Source organism: Thamnophis sirtalis, unplaced genomic scaffold (assembly GCF_051295495.1).
Source record: "Thamnophis sirtalis isolate CommonGarterSnake01/CBP01778 unplaced genomic scaffold, rThaSir2_p1.2 scaffold_6, whole genome shotgun sequence".
Lineage (NCBI taxonomy): Eukaryota > Metazoa > Chordata > Lepidosauria > Squamata > Natricidae > Thamnophis > Thamnophis sirtalis.
Window position 1 is genome coordinate 22755768 of NW_028261386.1, and position 19966 is coordinate 22775733.

General features: G+C 45.4%; 1 protein-coding gene and 1 long non-coding RNA gene across 4 annotated transcripts in view; one reads left to right on the forward strand and one right to left on the reverse strand.

The window, feature by feature from the left end:
• Window positions 1-3942, reverse strand: part of KIF3C (kinesin family member 3C) — a 41192-nt gene extending 37250 nt beyond the window's left edge. For all 3 annotated transcript variants that reach the window (XR_015696893.1, XM_087717401.1, XM_014057288.2), the window contains exon 1: window positions 1716-3942. Coding sequence is in view for 2 of the 3 variants with exons in the window: in XM_087717401.1 (XP_087573527.1) it covers window positions 1716-3128 (1413 nt within the window). In the remaining variant the exon portion in view is untranslated. The remainder of the gene's footprint in view (window positions 1-1715) is intronic.
• Window positions 3943-3948: 6 nt separating this feature from the next.
• The window catches only part of LOC148044901 (uncharacterized), a 28574-nt gene continuing 12556 nt past the window's right edge, over window positions 3949-19966 (forward strand). The window contains exons 1-2 of the long non-coding RNA XR_015696894.1: window positions 3949-4092; window positions 18224-18273. This is a non-coding gene — a long non-coding RNA (uncharacterized LOC148044901). The remainder of the gene's footprint in view (window positions 4093-18223; window positions 18274-19966) is intronic.

Genomic DNA, 19966 nt, shown 5'->3' on the forward strand with positions numbered 1-19966 from the left:
AGATGTGCATGTTGGAAATAAAGAGGGTGGAATGAAGGCGGCATAGAATGTTTGCTGTTGAAATACTGAAATTTTATTGGGACCTTAGTTTCTTTTTGGTTTTAATCGATTGTTCAGTTGGATTTGGTTTACCATTCTAGAATCTTATGTGATAGGTAGGCAGACACGTACACTGGATGGAAGGATGGATGGATAAATGCCAAGTAGTTGTTGAAGAATTCCAAGGTTTGGTTCTTGGAATGTCCAATTAGTTCTAAGAGAGGAGGGAAGCCTGGTAATTTGACATGAGATTTTCTAAAAGCCATAGTTTGGGGCAGGGTCATTATTTTTGGGAGCTTCAGTAGGACCTTGTGTTTTCATCCTGGAAATACAATATAGAATCACTATAAACATTTCAGAAGTATTCATACAACCATGTCAATTAAAGGCAAAGCAGCTACATTTGTCCAGTGTGCTGTATTTGATTTTGTATTAACCTTGATTAGAGATTTTTTTTTCTTTTGCAGCTTAGCATCCTGTGTGAACCTCAACCGTTGGGTTTATGCTTCAATATATTGCACGAATCCTTCAAACTGATTACTTGAGTAATCAACTTAAGCATTTTCAATAAACACGATATTCCATGTGCTCCATAGTCTGAATCGTGGGGCACACCCACCCATTTTTTTAAGAGAGATGAGACTCAAACCGGGAGGCAAGTTCGGGAACCTCATTCTTGGCCCACAGGATGGGCCCTATCTTGCTACACTTCCCAGGTCACGCTAAAAGGCAACCAAGGGCACAGACAACACTTGCAGATCTGGCCAAAACAAGAGTCAGCAAAAAGATGCAGATACAGTTTAGGGGGGCGGGGGGGAGTGACCTTTGAGCATCCGTTAGGCACACTTTTCAGTAAAAGTATTGGGACAGAAATAGGATGGGGGAAATCCTCACTTAAACCCCTAAGATGCTGCAGGCGGTGTGACCTGGAAGTCAGGGAAGGTTGCATCCCCTCTTGTTAACACCCATTTGCAGAGACAAAAGGAAACCCCATCAGAACTGCAGGAACAATTGGCCAATCTCCCAGAGGTACCAGCCAATGCGTATGCAGGAGGTCACCTCCACCCAGTCATAGCAATGGCCTTTTCTGTGCTGCTTTGTTGTGCAACGGAAGAGCTTATTAGCTGAAGCTGCCAGCCCTAAACACCAAAGACCCCCTACTGGGCTTCATCGCTCCACAGTTCAGCCACTCCTCCTTCCTGGCCAGATGGAGAGCGTCTGACAGCCTATGCAAAGGAATCCGACACATGACAGCGCATAAACCTAAGCAAGAGGCCCAGCAGATACTGCAGCCAACAGAAATCCATTACTGCCACAAGGTCCAGTGTGCGCCAGCAAAATATTAGCATGTGGCCTCTGTCTCCCCAGGAAGTCACACCTCTTTTCACCAAGCATCAACCCGTATTTACCACCAGTATTGCTGGAATAGGCCTAATAATGAATGGCTGCATGCTGAGTTAAGAATTCAAGAAGTCCATCTGATTAACTAAGTGTGATTAAAAGGGGGAGAGTGAGTTAATCTTAATAGTTAAACCTATCAGATGATATTTAGAACAACGTGGGACCTCCTGCTTCACCTAGAAAATGATGTTCTTCTCACTGCTCCCCCCCCCCCAATGCACAAGTGTTGTGTACCCAAACCACACTTCAGAAATGGTGGTATGCATAAGACTTACCTTGTATTTGGTTGCTAGAAGTTCAGTGGCCTCTTGCTCCCTCCTGAGTTCCTCAATCATCTTTTCTTTCTCCTCCAGTAGCTTTTGCTTCTCCTCATTCACCAGGCTGTGGTCATCTTGGATTGCTGCTTTTTCCTCCTCCAACTTTTCCTTTTGCTCCTTCAAGTAATTTTTCATGTTTTTTTCCAGCCCTCCATCCTCATTGTCCTCTGGCTCTTCACCTTCGGGGGTTCCCTCCCCATCTATGGTTTTCTTTCTCCGGCTACTCCTCCGCCTTTTCTTGCTCAGCATCCCTCGTTTCTCCAACTGGGCCTTCAGGCGGATGATCTCCTCCTGGAACTCCCGCAATAGTGTATCTTTAGGATCCTCGTTGATTCGTGGCTTGTTCTTGATATTTTTGGCCCTGTTAGCGAAACGGAGGGTTGACAAGCTCTCATCGTAACTGTGGGAAGCTGGGCCCAGCGTGGCTACCATGATGGTCTTGGCATTACCACCCAAAGAGTCCTGCAGAAGGCGGGTGAGCTTGGAATCCCGATAGGGGATATGGGTGCTTTTGCCATCCACCAGGGCTGAAATCACATTCCCCAGAGCGGAGAGGGAGAGGTTGATCTTGGAGGCCTCTTTGGGCCGTTCCCCCTGGGCACCCATCTTGCTCTGCCTTTCACTCCCAGCCAAGTCCACCAAGTTGAGCTTCCCCACCCGGATGTGATCCTCTCCATCTGGGCCAGTCTCACTGCACTCCACCGTGATGACAAAGATGGCGTGCGAGCGGGAGCTGTACTCGTTCATGTTCGTGCTGCCCACCGATCGGGTTTGGTTCCCCAAATTCATGACATGTTCAATTTCTTTGACGTTTTTTGTCACAAAGGACGAAAGGTCCTTGATGTAAACCCCCGTTTCCGGGTTCTCTTTCAGATCCATTTTCTTACTCTGGTCTTTCGCCAGGAGATCTCGGATCTCTTCTTGATAGATCTCCAAATAGGAAGCCCTGACCAAATATTGCTGGTTCTGAGAACGGGAGATGTGGGTGAAGATGTGCTCAAAGGAGATGGGGATGACCCCTCTCTTCTCAGGGTCAGCCCAGATCCCTTGCATAGTGTAGGTCTTCCCGGTACCGGTCTGACCGTAGGCAAAGATGGTGCCGTTGAACCCTTGCAGGACCGAATCGATCAAGGGCCGGACCGTTTCATCGTACAGGTCTGCCTGCTTGGAAGTGGCATCATACACGGCATCAAAGGTGAAGGTTTTGGCCAGTTCCCCTGGGGAGGCCTTGGGGTTCCGGATCGTCACCTGGCCCAGCTTCACATCCATGTCCATGATCCTCTCGTAGCCCGTGGCTTCCTCTTTCCTGTTCATGGGGCGGCAGCGGACCACCACTTTTAGAGTCTCGCTGACCCTCGGCCTATTAGCCATGGCGAAACCGAGACGGGGGTCCTTGCTCCCGGCGGTGGAGGGGGGGATGCTTTCCTTGCCCTTCGGCTGTCAGGGCTGGGCAGCGGCCGCCCCGTTCCTAGGCATGAGGTCCTCGTCCTCCTCTCCGCTCCGAGGTTGCTGCTGGGTGGTTGCTCCGCTGCGGCAGCGGACTTGACAGGCTGGGGCGGCTGCGGTTATCGGCACCGTCTTCTCTTCGCACAATAGGTAGAGTCAAGGCATGCTCCGTTCACGGCATCCCGCCTCGGACCGCGGACCACCCATGACGGCTCATCCCGCCGTGAAGGATGGGGGGTGGGGGGGTGGGAGGAAGAAGAGAGGTAAGGAGGGGGGGGAACGGTGCGGTTGCAGCCTTCCCCGCAGGCGGCGGACGGCGTGAGCCCCCCACTCTGCCTTAGGCTCGCTTTCTTCCTAATCTTCAACAGCTTCGCAGCGGCTCCCTCGGCAGCTCCAGGCGATCCGAAGGGCTTGCGAGTCGCAGCGCTGGATGCTCATTCATTGCAGCTCAGCAGCGGCAACAGCGGCAGCTGCCGCCCCTCTGGCACGTAAAGAGAACGAGGGAGGAAAACAGAAGGGAGGGAGGGGAGGGAGGGGGAAAGCAGCGCCCGGAGGGAGATGCTCCTGCCGCTGCCGCCGCCGCCGCCGCCGCTGCTGCTGATCCGGTGGGAGGGTGGAGGGGAGGGGGCTGCCGGCGCTTGGCTTGCTGGTGGCTGCCCTGGAACGGAAAAGCCAAGCGCGAGAGGGCGGAAGGGGGCTGGGTGATGATAACAGAAAGCGTCTCCTCATCCTCAGATGCTGCCCACCCCCAGAAGGGGAACACCAGCGGCTCCTCGGCTACCCCGCCCACTGTTCGCAAAGCATCCTGGGGAACGTAGTCCTGCCTTTGTTGTCTTCTTCACCCACAAGGGGAGAAGGATGCAACTCCGAGCCGGTTGACTTGTAGAAGGTAGGCTGGTGCGGTAGGCTGGTGGGGGGGGGAGGGGGCTGTTTCTTAAAGGGACAGGTGTGTTTATTTATTTATTTTAGTTTGCTTGTCAGACATGTAAAAGTTAACGTAAGTATAAAGATAAATATGAACACAGGAAATGGGTACGAATAAATGGGGACAGTAGGTCAGGGACGGTAGGCACGCTGGTGCGCTTATGCACGCCCCTTACAGACCTCTTAGGAATGGGGTGAGGTCAACAGTAGAGAGTCTTATCTTGAAATTATGGGAATATGGGGATGCAACAACAGAGTCAGGCCATCGTTTCGGCCATTCGGAACAAAACGGGGAGCGTCCGGATCAAAAGAAAAGCCATGAGATGTCATCCTCAGAATTGGCTGCACATTTGAATTTTTGGGACCAGCACCGTTTACGAAAACCTTTTCCAGTTGAGTGGGTGCTACATCTCCCAGACTGCTGGGCATCATGGGGTTATAAATGTAGTAAAGAGTGGCCGATTTGAGCAGATTAATCAAAATGAATGTGCATCGTCTTCCTTGATAGCCTCTTTAAAAAGTAGGCTCCTGTTAGGTCTCACAGTCATCTAGAAAAGAAAAGAAAAAAAATCCATTTGGAATGTGAAACAGCCTAGCAGAAGGAAAGGCGGATCTCACACAGATGGCACAACCCAGCAAGTTTTGCTAAACAACTCTCCTCTAGCCCCACTTCCGCGCCAGATCTGGGCTGCAAAAAATCTCTGGAAAGAGACAAGTTATTTGCTGTCATCTAGTGGTCATCCAGCAGTGGGTCTCCTAAAATAATAATACACGGCCTTTTTCATTTCCATTTCCTTTCGTTAGGGCATTAATTAGCACACCCTGGGAGAGTTACATTTTGGGCTCTTTTGGGGGGATTGTGTACTTGAGGCATCTAGATATCTTGGATCAGTTCTAAAACTGTAAGTAATAATAGAAACATCGAAATATTAATGATGCACAGAAATTTGCTTTTTTTTTTCTAAATCCCCACCTCCCATATCAGCACCTGGCTGTATCTGGTTGAGTCTGGATCAGGTTTTGCTAGCATTTAAATCAGTATTTAAGCTCCCAGAATTCCCCAGCCAGCATGCAGGGAAAAGGTAACAAATTATTTTGGTACTCCTTCCAAGAAAATGCAGGGACATGCCCATATAGTTAGCAGGAGTTGTTCAGTAATGCTTTATTTAATATCTTCTTTTTCTTATTCCTGCAAATTTAATTAACCTACGTACCCATTTTTTACAGAGCATTTAGCAGAGAAATCTGAGTAAAAGATATATTTTGGGAGCAAATTGTATGTTTGCACAAACCTCTAAATGAACAGTTCCCACAGAGTACAGAGTTAAATACTTTACAAATTAGTGCTTATATATATATATATGGCTAACATATATATATGTTAGATTTATGCTGATAAATAAATAAAGGGAGACTAGTATAGATCTATTTCAAGCTATTTAGCTCTCATCAGCTAGCCTTACCCTTTCTGGGAATCGAACCTGTGCTCTATTGCCTCTTAGGCAGATGTGTTAACCATTGAGCTACAGAGCTCGATTCCTTATCATATATATATATGCACGCACGCACGCACGCATGCATACCGGTACATACATATATATTATTAGATTCAAAATAAGAAAATGGTGAAAATGGTAGATGCAAAAAGCTTAGGCAGCCTTTCAGACACTACGTTGTATCCCTTTGGCAGAAAGGAAGAATGTACTTTCTGTATTTTACAGAATGTATTTTTAGTCTTGAGTTTGATATTTTGATATTTTCCCCCCATTCTTCTTTGCGGAACCTATCTAGCTTAAGAACAACCCCTGACCTCCTTACATGAACTACATTTTGAGATCTCCCCAGATCCTGAATAATATTCAATCCTGCTGACTGTGAAGCTGTTCCAAAACATTGATCTGCTCTATAGCCATTTCGTGGTTAGTTTGGAAATTTGTTTCAAATACACATACAGTAGTCCTTGACTTACAATCACAATTGAGCTCAACATTTCTGTTGCTAAGCAAGGCAGTGGTTAAGTTTGCTCCATTTTACGACCTTTTTGCCCCAGTTGTTAAGCAAATCCATGCAATTGTTAAGTGACTCTTGCAGTCATTAAGCAAATCTAGCTTCACTTACTCCTTGTCCGAAGCCAGGTTACAAGTGGTGAGATCAAATGATCCCAGGACAGTGCAACTGTCATAAATACATGCCAGTTGCCAAGTGCCCGAATAATGATCATGTTAACCATAGGAATGCTGCAACAGTCATAATATGAAAACCAGTCAGAAGTGACTTTTTCCAGTGCTGTTGTACTGGTCACTAAATAAATGGTTGTAAGTTGAGGACTATCTGTACGGTAGCAGTTTTGCACAAATATCTAACTTCTTTGCAGCTTCCGTTTCATTTTGCAGACTGAATCACCTGCTCTGAACAACTTACAATGCATTATTAACGATTGCTGATCCAGCCACTATCCAGAAGCAGGTTGACCTTTACAAGCAACCAAGAATAATAAACCTAAGCAAAATCAAAAGACCGGCCAGAAAACATTGCAGGTGGGATGCAGAAGATGAGGGAGCTGAATAACCAAATAAAGCCACAGGGTCGATGGCACTGCCTTCTCATTCTACAATGCTCCGGCAATTTTCCTAAGCACTGTTGTATTTTTCCTCCTGCTGATTTAGCACTGCAGGCAGAGGGCCAACTTGGAATCCCTTCCCACTCAGTGCTAAAATTGTAAGGAATCATGCAAATTTTGCAGCACTCCTTTTTCAATAGTTCCCCATGGTCTGCAGCTGACTGGTTTGCATCTGGAGACTATTATATTGAGCAAAGCTGATCCAAATGTTCCCTGCATATGGGAAACACTGTGAGTCTTCATCTCCTTAGCTGTACTCCTTTCCTTAGTCTCATCTTTTAAAATATATATTACCATAATATATATTATATAGAAGCACCAACAGTTTTACTGACCAAAGATCCATCTATATTAGGGGTGTCAAACTCAATTTCATTGAGGGCCGCATCAGGGTTGTGTTTGACTTTGGGAGGGCTGGGGGAGGGGCATGGCCAAGAGGGCATGGCTAGCTCAATGTCACTAATGTTGGGGCGCCTGTGGGGGCCCAAGCGCTTTGTCAATGAAAACGGGCTCCCGAGCTCCGTTTTTACCTGCAATGGCCTCCTACACCCCTCTTGTCAGCGAAAATGGGCTCCTGAGCTCCGTTTTCACCTGCAACAGCGTCCTGCATCTCTCTGCCAGTGAAAATGGAGCTTGGTAGGGCCACTCGCGGAGCTCTCAAGCTCTGTTTTTGTTGGCAGAGGCATCGCGGGCCAGTCCTTCACTGTTTCCAGCACAGCTCTACATGTCAGATCTAAGCACCCCATGGGTTAGATCTGACCTATGGGCCTTGTATTTGACAACCCTGATCTATATGAATCTATAGTCTGTTTTCGTAATGACCAAGCAAATACTCTGGCAAATCCATTGACAGAGAATGAAATGGCAGTTCTCTTGTTGTTTGCCTGGCATTCAACAGCATACTGATTCTTTTAAAAACATGAAAATGCCATTAAGTTTTCATATCTAGTAGCTACTTCTACCACAGATTTACTCATCTTCTTTTGAAAAAGTGAGATCCTTTGGAGTCATGCTCATCTTCCTGGATCCATTCAGGTAGATTTCTTGACAATAACACCAAAATGGCTACCATTGCCTTCTTCCTGGATTGCCTCCCCTATATTCCATTCTTGCTTATTTCCTTGTGGTTTCTCAATCAAGCACCAGACAGCTCCAAACCTGCTTAGCTTTCTGAGATCTCCCAAGGTCAACTGCAATATAAATCTATTGCTGTCACTGAATCTTGTGGCAGTGTTACATTAAATGAGTTATGTGCTATGGGTTGAAGCCAACTAGCTGCTTTTAAAAAAATATATATTACCTTTGCTTGAGGATAAAAATAGGCAGGTGGTGATCTTGGAAATAAATCTGGCTCTTCTGGGTTTCCTGTCTAGTATTTTTCCTAACTGGAGGATTTCTTACCGTTAGGGTTGCCAGCTGGTGAAAGGACGCTGACATTTGAAAGTCCTGCTGGCTCATATGTATACATTGATCCTACCTAAGCAAGGATGAGATCCATTCTAGCATTGTTGGATGAGACCTCAATTTTGTACCAGAAATATATAATGTACTATAACATCAATCTTTTATTGGAAAAGAATCAGTGTACTGCCAAATTTTAAAATGGAAATCAGGAACTCATAAGTCTATCAGTTTATGTAGAAATGGATTATTACCAGAGGTGGGTATTCAGCAGGTTCTGACCAGTTCTGGAGAACCGATAGCAGAAATTTTGAGTAGTTCGTAGAACTGGTAAATGCCACCTCTGACTGGCCCCACCCCCATCTATTCTCTGCCTCCTGAGTCCCAGCTGATTGGGAAGAAATGGGGATTTTGCAGCAACCTTCCCCTGGAGCAGGGTGGGAATGGAGATTTTATCGTATTCTTCCCCCATGCCACGCTCACCAAACCATGCCACGCCACGTAGCAAAAAAAAAAAACAAACACTAATCCCACCACTGATTATTACCTGTAACATTATTATGCAGAAGACCAAAGTCTTGGTTGAAACCAGTGGTGGGATTCAAATAATTTAACAACCGGTTCTCTGCCCTAATGACTATCTGGGTAGGTGGGGCTCGGTGGTCATGTGACTGGGTGGGCTTGGCCAACTCAAGGTCACTCAGGTTGATGGGCACTTCGCCTTAGCTGTTACAATGTAATAAGAGTTAACCGGAGAGGCAGTTTCTGTAAGCAGGTCAATAAAGATTAGACTAAAACAACACTAGAATGTTTCCTTCCTGCCTTCCTTACAGGATTAGCCCTGTAAAGTGGAAAAAAACAAAAGGAGATTTCTTCCAACAATCGGTTCTCTGAACTACTTTGAAGGTTACCAACCGGTTCTCCCGAATAGGTGCGAACTGACTGAATCCCACCACTGGTTGAAACTGATCAACATAATTTCTACAAAGACGAGTCTTAATTCACTTATGTTTGAGCTATGTGGCAGTATCTACAGGGCCACATATTCCAAGCAGCTCAATCTATTAAAATACAGGTAGTCCTAAACCTATGATAACAATTGAGTCCAAAATTTATGTTATTAAGTGAGAAATTTGTTAAGTGAGTTTTGCCCCCTTTTATGACTTTTCTTGCCACATCCGTTAAGTGAATCATTGCAATTGTTAAATTAGTAACACAGTTGTTACGTGGCTCTGGTTTCCCCATTGACTCTACCTTGTCAGAAGATTGCAAAAGGGGATCATGGGCCCTCCCTGGGACACTGCAACCCTTATAAAGGTGAGTCAGTTGTCAAGCGTCCGAATGTAAATCATGTAACGATAGGAATACTGCAAAGGTCGTAAATGTGAAAAATGGCCGTAAGTCATTTTTTTTCAGTGCTGTTGTAACTGAATGATCACTAAACAAAGTGTTGTAAGTCAAGGACTACCTGTACCCAAGGAGAAGCTACTCATAGCCCCACATTTCTGTGCGGTTGGAGGGAGTAAAGCTGCAAGGTACTGCTTTTTTTGGGGGGGGTGTCAATTCTAGTTCTTTGGAACAGCCTGCTGACAAAACTCAGGGTAACTCCCATTTTGCCAATTGTTAGGAAAATGTTGAAGACCAAATTACTGTGTGTATAAAATATTCTCTCATGTATGATACCATATTTACAATACAATAGCAGAGTTGGAATAGACCTTGGAGATCTTCTAGTTCAACCCCCTGCCTAGGCAGGAAACCCTATACCATCCCAGACAAATGGCTATCCAACATCTTCTTAAAGACTTCCAGTGTTGGGGCATTCACAACTTCTGGAGGCAAGCTGTTCCACTGATTAATTGTTCTAACTATCAGGAAATTTTTCCTCAGTTCTAAGTTGCTTCTCTCCTTGATTAGTTTCCACCCATTGCTTCTTATTCTACCCTCAGGTGTCTTGGAGAATAGCTTGACTCCCTCTTCTTTGTGGCAACCCCTGAGATATTGGAACACTGCTATCATGTCTCTCCTAGTCTTTCTTTCTATTAAACTAGACATACCCAGTTCCTGCAACCGTTCTTCATATGTTTCAGCCTTCAGACCCCTAATCATCTTTGTTGCTCTTCTGCACTCTTTCCAGAGTCTCCACATCATTTCTACATCGTGGCGACCAAAACTGAATGCAGTATTCCAAGTGTGGCCTTACCAAGCCATTATAAAGTGGTATTAACACTTCACGTGAAAAAATTTAATTATTTCCCCCCATTTTTTTGTCCTTATTATATTGTTTAGGTTGCTTTTGATGGTCCCTGTTTGGAGTTTTAATCAGACTGTTGATGTTTTAACTTGCAAGCTGTAAGCTGCCAAGAATCTTTTGAATTGCATGTACTGTGGCAGAAGCTTCATAAATAAGTAATCAATACAATACAAACCACTTCCTCGGGGAAGGAAGGCTGAAGCAGATAAAATGAAGTCATCAGAGAAAACATTACTTTGTTCTTTTCTGGCACTGAAAATCCAAGTACTGTGTTTTTCAGAGTATAAGATGCATCAAGATTTTGAAGAGGCAAATTAAAAAAATAGGTTTTTGCACTCTGCAGGCCTCCCAAAAACAGCATGCTTTTCATGAAAACGGGCCTGGTTTTTGTCAAAAAAAAAGGGCATATATAGCCTTTAGGAGGGTTGTAGAGTGCTCCTAAGGGCTGGGGGGTGGGACAAAAATGAGCAAAAAACGACCCGTTTTTCACAAAAATGGCATGCATAGCTTTTAGGAGGCTTCCAGAGTGCTTCTGGAGGCTGGGGGGAGCAAAAACGAGCAAAATGCAGCCTATTTTTCACTCATTTTTGCCCTCCCCAGCCCCCAGGAGTACTCTGGAAGCCTCCTAAAGGCTATGCACGGCCATTTTTACAAAGGGGGCGGGGTTTCGGGAGGCCAAAAATGCTGTATTCAGTGTATAAGATGCACCCAGATTTTCACCCTCTTTTTTGAGGGGAAAAAGGTGCTTCTTATATTCCGAAAAATACGAAAGGTTGTTTTGTGTAAAATAGATGCCCCTTTACAGGTTGATGTTTCGGTCCACATTTGGTGCTCTGGATGATACTGGCAACTGAAGATTAATTACAACACCAGATTTCCAGTACTCTTGATGAAAGCAAAATAGCTTCTTACATTTTTCTACATATCCAAGAATTGTTACTAATTCAGTCTTTCACTAAATATGCAAACAGGTTGCTATTTAGGAAAGCCATAAAATTAACAAGAGTTTTTGCTGCAGGAAGCTGAGAAAATTGGATTGCTTGAAGGGATTCTCTCCTGAATTATAAAGCTTCTTGATTTTAGATATAGCAGAGAGGTGGTATTCAGCTGGTTCGGAGTGGTTTAGCAATAGCAATAGCAGTTAGACTTATATACCGCTTCATAGGGCTTTCAGCCCTCTCTAAGCGGTTTACAGAGTCAGCATATCGCCCCCACAGTCTGGGTCCTCATTTCACCCACCTCGGAAGGATGGAAGGCTGAGTCAACCTTGAGCCGGTGAGATTAGAACCGCTGAACTTGAGGCCGTTAAGAACTGGATGAGAGCTAACAAACTGATACTCAACCCAGACAAGACCGAGTGGCTGTTGTGTTTTCCTCCCAATAATTTGGCCAATGTTCCATCACTCAGGCTGGGGTGTCAAATTTTACACCCCTCAGACAGGGTTCGCAATTTGGGAGTCCTCCTGGACCCACAGCTGACTTTTGACCATCATTTGTCAGCTGTGACCAGGGGGGCATTTGCCCAGGTTCGCCTGGTGCGCCAGTTGCGGCCCTACCTGAATCGGGAGGCCCTCACAACAGTCACTCGAGCCCTTGTGATCTCTAGGCTGGAATACTGCAATGTGCTCTACATGGGGCTGCCTTTGAAGTGCATTCGGCGACTGCAGTTAGTCCAGAATGCAGCCGCGCGAGTGATTGTGGGCGCACCGCGGTTCGCCCACATAACACCTATCCTCCGCGAGCTGCGCTGGCTACCTGTTGATCTCCGGGTGCGCTTCAAGGTGCTACTTACCATCCATAAAGCCCTCCATGGTAGTGGATCTGAGTACTTGAGAGCCGATTACCTCCCTTCGACCCATCAGATCGCACAGATTAGGCCTCCTCCGAATTCCATCCGCCAGTCAGTGCCGACTGGCGACTACGCGGAGGAGAGCCTTCTCAGTAGCAGCTCCGACCCTTTGGAACGATCTCCCCGTGGAGATTCGTACCCTCACCACCGTCCAGACCTTCCGCATAGCCCTTAAGATCTGGCTATCCCGTCAGGCCTGGGGATAAGATCCTAATCCGCCCCACCCGAATGTTGAATGAATGTTGTGTTTTACTGTTTTATTTTATTTTATTCACATATTTTATGTTTTGTCTTGCACTCCTTCCCACGAATTGTAAGCCGCCCTGAGTCCCCTCAGGGAAAAGGGCGGCCTATAAATGACAAATAAAACTAAAAAAAAAACCTACAACTGAACTGCAGATAACAGTCAGCTGAAGTGGCCTGCAGTACTGCACCCTAACCACTGCGCCACCTCGGCTCTATGGTTTGGGTGAACCGGTAGCCGACATTTTGAGTAGTTTGGAGAATTGGCAAATGCCACCTCTGGTTGGCCCCGCCCTCCCATCCCCATCGTTTTCTGTCCTATATTCCCTTGTTTTTTTAGCTCAGCTGATTCGCGTGGCAGAGCAGAAAAACAGCTCTGCTCACCAGCGCTGACACCGAGGGAAGTCTTTGAGTGCTGCGTGTGCATGCAAAGCGCTGCCTTCATAGAACCTGTAGGAAAAGATTTGGAATCCTACCACTGATATAGCATTTATTTATTATTTATTTATTAATTAAATATATTTATATGCCGCCCAATCCCGAAGGACTCCAGGCGGGAATTGGGGTGCCCAACTTGTATATTTATACAATATTTGACCTCAACCAACATGCTAGACCCAGTAAGGCCTCCTTAATTTTGGCTCAGTGGGTTGTACAAATCAAGCCTATTAGTGAAGTCTTTAATTACAAACCTTTTTTTAGCGACTCTTTGAAGTTATAACGCCACTGGGGGGAAAAGTGACATACAATCGATCCTTTCATTTTAGGCTGTTGCAGGATTCCCATGGTCATGTGATCTAAATTCAGGCACTTGGCAACTGGCATGTATTTTACATTGTTTGTGACATCCTAGGATCACATGATCTTCATTAGGAGCCGGGTGGCGCAAGGTTTTCCTTGAAGATGTTTTGCTTCTCCTCCAAGAAGCTTCTTCAGTTCTTCAGACATCCTTTGGGACATCCACCAAGGCCTTCATTTGCTGACCTCCCCTCCACTGAAGATAGACTACATTTTTCTTTTCTTTTTATATGAAGACAAACCTTTTAGCCTTCAATTTCAGGTTGCTTTGACTAAGAAAAGTTTCAAATATCTCATCTGACTTCTTAAATGTTTTGATTGTTTATTTAACTAGCCTCAATGTACGGCATCATTTGAGTAGCATAAAATGTTTCATTGCTTAATTTGGGGTAACAGTTAAATGTTTTAATTTTGCTTTTTTTAATGGTTGCTTTGAAAAGAAGTTACTGTCAGCCTCTGCTTCGCTATTTGTTTTCGGCTGCCATTGAAACGGGGAGGGGGGCAGGTATTTGGAAGGGGAAGATTTGGTACAGGAGAGATTGTTAAAAGGGAATTTTATTCTCACCATCTACTGCGCATCGTAGTGGCTGGTGTTTAGAGTTGGTCAAGGCCAGCCGTCCTGCAGACCAACCTGATGATGCTCCTTGGAGATGCAACCCACAGGACACCTGAGGGATTTGCGGATTGGACAATGGGATGGGGGTTGCCAGGGGGGAGGGGATTGGACAAATATTGATATGTATGATTTCGCACGCTTTTGCCTCAGATCTTGCTTTGCTTAGCTGCTATCTTTTCATAACCAGTAAAAGTACTCTTAATTCTGCAAAATGGAGTTAAGTGGTTTCTTTCTTGGTTGCTGAGGGAGGCCGGCTTGACATTAAGCAAGGTCTGAGGCAAATGCGCGCGAAATTGAAAGAAATAAAAGTTGAAAGAAATAAAATGTAAAATAGTTACGGATTCTGTAAACTAGCAACTGAATTACAAAAAAGATGTATTAGTGTGTAGCAAATAATGAGAGTATCCTCAAAAATATTCCAATATTTTACTTCAAGTCACCTGGGCAGACATGGAACCAATGAATTGAATGGTGCTGGCACTTATTTTGTTTCATCCCCTAAAACCGTGATGGCGAACCTATGGCACGCGTGCCACAGGTGGCATCCAAAGCCATTTGTTAGGGCATGCCAGGCATTGCCCTGTCAGCTCCAGCACCCATGCGTGTGCTGGCCAGCTGACTTCGGCCTTCTTTTTAAGCCGTTTTTCGCCCTCCGGAGGCTTCAAGGAAGCTTCCTGAAGCCTCCGGAGGACCTCGGGGGGGGGGGGGGGAGACTGGTCCAGTTCCAAGCTGAGAGAAAGACGCTGGAAATAAAATGGAGGCTGGCTGCAAGAAAGAAGGTCTCTGTTTATTTGGTTGCCAGAAACCTCAGTGATAGCAGCAGGTTTCTGGGGTGGCTGACAAAATGGGGTTGAGAGTAGGTGGGTTTTTATACATTCTTTGGGGCTTTGTAATTGGGATGCCTGTCCCTATGTAAGAATGTGTCCTTTAATATTTTAATGGCTGTTGCTAGATTCCTATGGGGTCATGTAGGGGTCATGGCTGGCTCTACAGGCAAAAGGAGAAATGCAAATCCTAGATGTTTGTTTGTCTGAGCTAATCTTGTCAGCTCTGGCTTGCCTAATTGTACTGCTTATTTGGAGTCTCTTTGCTTATTAATAGATTGGCTCAGTCTTTCTGAATGGATACAAAATTTGCCTTCTTAAAGGCCAGCCTTTTCAAGCTTCTGCTTGAGGCTGTTTTCCTATAGCAGGAAAACTGGGGCTGCTTTCTGCTTTTGTTAAGATTTTTTTCTCCTTTAAGGGAAATATTCTATCCTGCCCCTTTTTAACATTAAGAATAAATAATGTTTTAATCTGGGGAGGGAGGAGCCTTCCTACACTTCCAATTTTTGGCAAACACCACTTAACAACTGCAACATTACCTTAACCATTTCCACATTCATTTAACAATAGCCACATTCACTTAAGGACCACCGTAGGTTGTAAAATCAGATCCAGTCACATGGTGACGTGTTTTACAATCGTCACAACTGAGCAACCATAATTGCCAGGCTCAATTACAGTCATAACTTGAGGAGTACTTGGTAATCATTCACTTCATATGTATTTACCTGTTCATTTGTTGAATTACCAATTCAAAGCACTGCACAAAGGACTGAGGGATATTTTATTAGTGGTATTGTTGGAGGCAATATGCTGACTCTGTAAACCGCTTAGAGAGGCTGTAAAGCACTGTGAAGGGATATCTAAGTGCTATTGCTATTATAGAGATCAGTCTTTCATTGCCTTGCCCAGTTTAGCTACTACTTACAGCATCTCCACAAAACATATTGTTTTTCAGAACTCAGTAAAAGTACATTTTGGTTGGATACAGCAAATGCATTTTTGAATCAAACCTACTATCCTTGGAAGGAGAGGTACAAGTTGCTTTCAATCTCCAGGAAGTGCCCTGGAGTTCCCTCTGGTGGTTGGTTACACAAGACTACGCATCCCAGCTGGGTCCTGCTCTGTGTCCATGACCAACCTCAACATAGGTAGAGAATAAATGCAAGAAACTCAGTAGAAAGCTGTTCAGCAAGCAAGGCCCTGGCCCTTGAGGAAGTTATAAAGTGGGTATCACCATTAAACTTTCTTTTCTTAGTCACTGGCAGAGTCACTGTTGCAGCTGGATCCTCTTTTTTCCTCCCTTCTCCAGGAAGCCCAGCGATGGAGCTCCTAGATAACTACTTAAACATTTCTGCAGGGATTGGATGCTTCACTATTGGGAATACCCAAAGGATAAGGAGAAAGTTTGATGATTAGGAGAGAACATTAATATGATCACAATGAATATGATACACAATATCAGGTGGGACATTTTCTTTAGATGTTTTTAGAAGCCGTCATGATCTCAAGGCAGCAATCTTCCATATATTTTTTCTCCCCATTCCTGTTTTGTAAAGTCCCTTTCTGAGTTTTGGCGTTCAAGAGTTTCTGGCTACTCTCCTAGCATCCGGATACTTTCATGATTCAAATCAGTGTCAAGGTTCCTTTCAAAATGCTTTTAACAGATGCACTTTGCTGGCAGATCTGCTAGCTTTGCACTACCTAATTTTAGCAGAGGCTTCTCAGCAACAGCTTCACCACCCCCACCTCATATGCCATAAACAAATACATGGCCAAGTGGAAGAGGGTCATATCTGCAGTGTTAATCATTATGTTTTTGCAATTGTGGAATGCATTTGGATGAGAAGTTATGTCTTGCTGGCTGCCTGCTTAGATCCACCTGTGAGGTTCAAGCCCAAAGCCAACACAATGAGATCCAATCAAATCTAACCCCTTATTTGCTTATACCCATGATGGCAAACCTATGGCATGCATGCCAGAGGTGGCACACAGAGTCTTCTCTGTGCGCATGTGCACCATTGCCAGCTGGTTTTCTCGGGTGCCAGAGTGTCAGAAAACAGCCCCAAAATGGCCTGAAAACAGCCTGAAAAAATGGCCAAAAACAGTCCATTTGGGGGGCATTTTTAGGCTGGTTTTTTGAGCCAAAAATGGTCTGAAAAACAGCCTGAAAATGCCACAAAATGGCCAAAAAGCAGGCAGGCATGTGCTGTCTGTCTGGTCTTTGGTTTTCTGGTGCTCTGGTGCATACGCGTGCACAAGAATTCCTGTTTGGGCACTCGGTGCTGAAAAGGTTCACCATCCCTGGCTTATACCTAATAGACAGAATCTTGTCAAACTAAAGCTGTAACTCTGTACCCTAATACAGGGGTCCCCAACCCCTGGTCCATGGACCTGCACCAGTCTGCGGCATGCCAGAAACAGGGCCGCAAACAAGCGAAGCCCCATCTGCGGGATATAGGCAGCATGGAAAACCATATCCCCTCAGATCCGCGGAAAAGCCTCTCTCCATGGAACCAGTTGTTGCTGCCCGAAAGGTTGGGGGCCACTGCCCTACCCTACCATAGAGCCGAGGTGGCGCAGTGGTTAAATGCAGCACTGCAGGCTACTTCAGCTGACTGCAGTTCTGCAGTTCGGCTGTTCAAATCTCACCGGCTCAGGGTTGACTCAGCCTTCCGAGGTGGGTAAAATGAGGACCCGGATTGTTGTTGGGGGCAATATGCTGACTCTGTAAACTGCTTAGAGAGGGCTGAAAGCCCTATGAAGCGGTATATAAGTCTAACTGCTATTGCTATTCCTACCCTGTTTCCCCCAAAATAAGACCTCCCCAGATAATAAGCCCAATTGGGCTTTTGAGCGCATGCACTAAAATAAACCCTCTCCTGAAAATAAGCCCTTCCCAAAAATATTGCAACACTACAGCAGCCATGAGGTGACCACGCCGCCTCCAACACCTCAAAAATAATAAGACGTCCCCGAAAATAAGGCCAAGTGCTTATTTTGGGGGTCAAAAGAAAATAAGACCCTGTCTTATTTTTGGGAAAACAAGGGTGTCAAACTCAAGGCCTGGGGCCCAGATCCAGCCTGCAAGGTGCTTAAATCTGGCCTGTGGGGCCACCCTGGAAACAGCAAATGACCAGCCTGTGGTGCCTCTGCTGGCGAAACAGAGCTTGCAAGAGCCGCAGACAGCCTTCCCAAGCTCTGTTTTTGCTGGCAGAGGGTTGCAGGAAGCCGTCGCAACTGAAAATGGAGCTCGGGAGCCTTTTTTTGCTGGCAGTGTGCTCAGGCTACCACAGGTGCCCCCGAAACAAGTGATGTTGAGCTGGCCAAACACCCCTGCCCAAGGTCAAACACAACCCTTATGTGGCCCTCAAAGAAATCAAGTTTGACATCCCTGTTCTAAGAGATTCTAGGATGTGGATACCCTGAACCTCGTCTCCCAATCCCCATCCAGTTCAGGACTTTAATCTGCGTTTTTCGTTTTTCTCCAGAATGTACTGGGAAAGCCCTGAGATGCCAAGATTCCCCTCCACTTCTGCAGGTACTCATTCCATTACCCTACCAGATCCAGGCTACAGAAAATCAGATTTTTACTGAGTTGTATGGTAGCCACGTATTTGCTCTTTCTTTGATTTCTTTCTTTGGCTACCACTGTCCTGTCCTTCCTTGTGAGCTTGGCGCATGCAGTTGAATGGTTCCTATGTGACAGAGGAAGCTAAGTTAGATGGGTCTTGGTTCTGGTCCAGCATAGTTCTTTTTAGGTTCTGGTCTTAGAAGTTCAGCTATAAACTTTCTAACAATGCGAGTAGCCAAATATATCTCGTGAGGGGAAATAGAGGGAGGGAGAATGGTGCAACCTACTCATGGGTGGGTTCTGGCAGCTGCTACTGCTGTTTGGCTCATGGTTGTGCAGCACACATGCTTGATGTACGCTGTGCGCCCATGCACAGTACTATAAAAGTGCTTTTTCACATGCGCAGAAGCCAAACCATAGGCGCCGCTGGGAAAACAGGTTTGGAGGCATGGCAGCAATCCAGGCTGCCAAAACACTACCACTTCAGCCAAACCGGTCCAAATCGGTAGCTGTATACTACACATAAAGCTATCTCCATTATTCACTCAGCCTGCTGAACCACCAAGCCCTTTTCTTACAAGAGAAAAACGTATTTGATATGAACTACCGTATATTGGAAGATCACGGACGCTGTGGCTGAGTGGCTAAGACACTGAACTTGTCAATCAGAAAGGTCGGCAGTTCGAATCCCTAGTGCCACGTAATGGAGTGAGCTCCCGTTACTTATCCCAGCTTATGCCAACATAGCAGTTCGAAAGCATGTGAAAATGCAAGTAGAAAAATAGGAACCACCTTTGGTGGGAAGATAACAGCGTTCCATGCACTTTCGGTGTTTAGTCAGGCTGGCCACATGACCACCGAGACGTCTTTGGACAGTGCTGGCTCTTTGGCTTTGAAACGGAGATGAGCACCGCCCTCTAGAGTTGGGAATGACTAGCAGATATGTGCGAGGGGAACCTTTACCTTTACCTTTATTTGGAAAATAGGAGAAAGCAGTGTTTCTCATTTGCAGAGAAGACTGTCATCTGCTATTCAGGCACACCATTCTGCATGTTCACTGAAGACTGGGTTTACATTGAAAATCCAGATTGTAGTTCAGGTTCTTGGCCTGTAGCCACCCCTTGTTCTTGATTTATATAGTCCAGCATAGCTCCATGAGTTGTGCAAACCTGGACTTATTGCTAGCTATGTTTAGCAAACATTAGTCACCTCGGAAATGGTGACAGGATGCAAGAATAGCCACAAAGCAAAGCTACTACATTTTTCACTCTCAGGTAATCCCTTGGGCAGCTCATTAAACACTTGCATGAAACAGAAAAGGAATGAAAAGAAAAGGAACTTAAAGTGCTGTCTCTCTGTCCACCAGAAGAGGAGCAGATACAATTTTCAACATGAGAGGAATAAAACTTCACATTAAGAACTTAATAAAAACTGCAGATCTCCTTGAATACAATTTAATTCCCGATGGTCTTATGGTTACATCCATGCTGTTTGTATGTCAACTAAGGAAATGTTTTTTTCCCCCCAGGATGTTCTTCCACCTTCTCAGATTTGTTTACATCTTGGAAGTTCCCGGTACTCTCCAATACAAGCACTATCCAAGCCTTTTTTGAGATCAGGCACATCCAATGCTGTCCTTAGCTAGATCTAAAAATAGATA